The sequence below is a fragment of the Triticum dicoccoides genome, chromosome 4B (genome assembly GCF_002162155.2).
Source record: "Triticum dicoccoides isolate Atlit2015 ecotype Zavitan chromosome 4B, WEW_v2.0, whole genome shotgun sequence".
Taxonomy (NCBI): domain Eukaryota; kingdom Viridiplantae; phylum Streptophyta; class Magnoliopsida; order Poales; family Poaceae; genus Triticum; species Triticum dicoccoides.
In genome coordinates this window covers 74,309,903-74,313,399 of record NC_041387.1, presented here as the reverse complement: position 1 = coordinate 74,313,399, position 3,497 = coordinate 74,309,903, and the positions used below count along the sequence as shown (strand labels likewise).

The 3,497-nt window shown below is 48.0% G+C and overlaps 1 protein-coding gene across 1 annotated transcript; it reads left to right on the top strand.

The window, feature by feature from the left end:
• The first annotated feature begins 400 nt into the window (after positions 1–400).
• Positions 401–3,187, top strand: LOC119293370 (metal transporter Nramp6-like). Its single transcript, XM_037571867.1, has 4 exons — positions 401–756; positions 1,790–1,926; positions 2,019–2,671; positions 2,759–3,187. The coding sequence occupies exons 1-4, from the start codon at positions 416–418 to the stop codon at positions 2,975–2,977; spliced, it is 1,350 nt and encodes a 449-aa protein (XP_037427764.1). The 5' UTR covers positions 401–415; the 3' UTR covers positions 2,978–3,187.
• Positions 3,188–3,497: the final 310 nt, after the last annotated feature.

The following is a 3,497-nucleotide window of genomic DNA, read 5'->3' as shown; positions in this document are numbered from 1 at the left end:
GTTTCGGCCTCGTGGATTTCCGGGGTGTATATTTAGTTTTGTGCAACGAGGATCATATGGCCTAACCACGGGCATTCCCCAGCCAGCCACAGGAGCCCCCGAAACATCCGGCAAAGAAGGCCGGCCGGCGCTCGGTTTCGCGCAACGCAGCTTCACCGCCCGTCGTCCCATGGCCGCCGACGGGGACCCAGCCGCGGGCGCCGGCCCCGACGTGGAGGCGCACGCGCTGCTCCGCGCGTCTTCCTCCTCCTCCGACGAGGACCCCGAGCAGTGCGCCTTCGAGCCGGCCGAGAAGATCGTCGTGTCCATCGCCGCCGACCCCGACGCCGACGAGGAGGACCTCTTCTCCGCCACCGGCCGCGCGCCGCCCTTCTCGTGGCGCAAGCTCTGGCTCTTCACGGGGCCTGGGTTCCTGATGAGCATCGCCTTCCTCGACCCGGGCAACCTCGAGGGCGACCTCCAGGCCGGCGCCACCGCCGGCGACACGCTGCTCTGGCTGCTTCTCTGGGCCACGGCCATGGGGCTGCTCGTCCAGCTGCTCGCCGCGCGCCTCGGGGTGGCCACCGGGAAGAACCTCGCCGAGCTCTGCCGCGACGAGTACCCGGACTGGGTGCGCCGCGCGCTCTGGCTCATGGCCGAAGTCTCCATGGTCAGTGCCGACATCCAGGAGGTCATCGGGAGCGCCATTGCCATCAAGATCCTCAGCCGCGGATTCCTGCCCATTTGGGCCGGCGTTGTCATCACCGCATTGGACTGGTGAGTTATGGTCGCCTTTTCATGTTGTTGAGATGTACTGCTCGATACCAGTTGCCAAAGATGTTTGAGATATTCTGGAGATTATTGTCACCTCCCAGAAATATGTGGCTCACTCCAAATCTTTAGGATGAGACCGTCGATGTGCTGCAAAAAAGTGTTCAGTAGCGAGTCGCAGCAAAACTTGAAATTTGAACGAATTAGTTTTAGTTTGTCGATTCAGCTGCAAAAACTGAAATTTGATCAAGTTAGTTTCAGTTTGTAGTATCCTTTTAGTCGATTCTACCGGTGCATCATTCAGAACTCTTAGTCAGTCGGCATTTGCAGAGATGGAACAACATTTATCACATCGATAAAATGACATGCATGCTGCAAATTTTTTTTGGTGAACTTTGTAGGCGAGACCAGGACTGAACATTTCTCTATGGATATATCAGAAATGTGAAAATTATTTGATCATTCTGTTTTCTATGCACAATGCATGAAAACTAGCATGTGAGTAACAGCAAAAATGATGTTTTCTATTTTACATCATTACCTGAATTACTGCATGTAGCACCGGTATTTGGGACATGGAGTTCGTGATCTCGAGCTCACATGCACCCTTTGCTACAGTAAATACAAAAAAATTACTATTATTTTTAGAGTTTTGCGATGGAATGACATTTCGTGGAGGTTTGGGCAATAAAAATTAAAAATAGATGCTCCAAAATGACTGCTTTTGGAAGCATTTTGGAGCATCGATTTGTTTCCGAGACCTCCATGAATGTCATTACATCACAAAAAAAATGCACCCATGTGAAACACACATCAATATTTATTGCAAAAAAAAGAAACAACTTTTTTTTAAAAAAACATTAAGTGTTTTTTCAAATTTTACTGTAGCAAAGGGTGCTTGTGAGCTTTGCTCGGAATATCACTTTCACAGTATTTGCAAATTGCTTGCTTGCATGATGAATATTTATTTTGTTGTAGTTATTATTTGGATGAACAGAAGGTTCCACTCCACTTACCTTAATATACTTTTTTTCATCAGCTTTATTTTTCTTTCCATTGAGAACTACGGAGTGAGGAAATTGGAGGCTCTATTTGCAGTTCTGATTGCAATAATGGCCTGGTCCTTCGCATGGATGTTTATAGAAACCAAACCCAATGGGAAAGACCTAATTGTTGGTAACTATCTTTCTTCACTTTTCTTCACACATTCCATTTGATCCACATAATTTTTCTTCAACTGACGCGAAATTAATCTCTACGCAAAATAGGTCTTCTGGTTCCTAAGCTGAGCTCAAGAACACTAAGGCAAGCAGTTGGGATCGTCGGATGTGTCATCACCCCCCACAATGTGTTCCTCCATTCTGCTCTTGTCCAATCAAGAAAAGTAGACCAGAACAAGGAATACCAAGTCCGGGAAGCGCTGAGGTACTACAGCATCGAATCAACCATGGCGTTGGTGGTGCCCTTCATGATAAACTTATTTGTCACGACGGTTTTCGCAAAAGGGTTTTACGGCACCGAAGAAGCGCGCACAATCGGGCTCGAAAACGCCGGACAGTATCTCCAGGAAAAGTTTGGGGGAGATTATTTCCCCATCCTCTCCATTTGGGGGGTCGGCCTGTTGGCCGCCGGCACGAGCAGCACCATAACCGGAACCTATGCCGGACAGTTTATAATGGATGGGTTTCTCAACTGGCGACTGAAGAAATGGATGAGGGCGATGATCACCCGAAGCTTTGCGATCGTGCCGACGATCGTTGTTGCCCTGTACTTCAACGCGTCGGAATCTGCGCTGGATGTTCTGAACGAGTGGCTCAACGTGCTCCAGTCAGTTCAGATCCCTTTCTCGCTCATACCGCTGATAACATTGGTGTCCAAGGAGCAGGTCATGGGGGTGTTCAAGATAGGTCTAACAACACAGGTAAGTGATGGCCGCTTTCAGTCTGGCCAAATCATTATCAGTCGCACATAGGATTCTGAACTGACTTTGGCATGCATGTTGGTGCAGATTGTGACCTGGACGGTTGCGTCGTTGCCAATCCTGATCAACGGCTATCTCTTGTTGGATTTCTTCTCGTCGGAAATTAGGGGCGCGGTATCTGGCTCGTTTCTCTGCGTGGCTGTGGTTGCTTATGCCGCGTTCCTACTCTATCTTATCCTCCGGTGCACGGAGCTGCCTAACCATGTATTTACACCAGTAAAAAACAAGGATGCTAGCTTCACATGACGAAGAACAGGGTGTGTATAGTATAGCCAGTTTTGTTGTACCATAGGTCCATAGCTTAATAGCATAGTATAGAGGATTCCTGGTGCGCATTGGGAGTATAGTCAGTATACAGGAGTCAGATCCGATCGAGATTTGAGATATCACATTGTAGATTGCACAGAGGAATTAAGGATGGCGCGTTCTTCTGTTGAGAAGAACAGTAACTGCCCACTGTTGAGATGGACATGTGTTGTTGTGTCTTGTAATTCGGTAGTTTGTTCTGCGACTTGACAAACAGTGCAAAAGAAACACAGGAGTGGAGCAAGGCATTCTATCTGGCTGTGTAGACTGATCACCCAACGTAGTTAACCACCCGGTATAGAAATTGCAGTGAGGATGATGATATGATATTCATGTACCTGGAGAAGGAAAAAATATGTTTAGGACTTCAGGTTCAGTTTGAGCTCCTCCAAAAAAAAGAACTTCAGGTCAGGAACATGTGTTAACATTTGTGGTCCGTATTTTGTGCAATGGCTGATGC

Excerpts from the sequence above, each read along its gene's own strand:
- LOC119293370 (XM_037571867.1), top strand. The coding sequence starts at position 416 with ATGAGCATCGCCTTCCTCGACCCGGGCAACCTCGAGGGCGACCTCCAG. Across the intron at positions 757-1,789 it reads GTCATCACCGCATTGGACTG|CTTTATTTTTCTTTCCATTG; the intron begins GTGAGTTATGGT and ends TTTTTTCATCAG. Across the intron at positions 2,672-2,758 it reads AGATAGGTCTAACAACACAG|ATTGTGACCTGGACGGTTGC; the intron begins GTAAGTGATGGC and ends ATGTTGGTGCAG.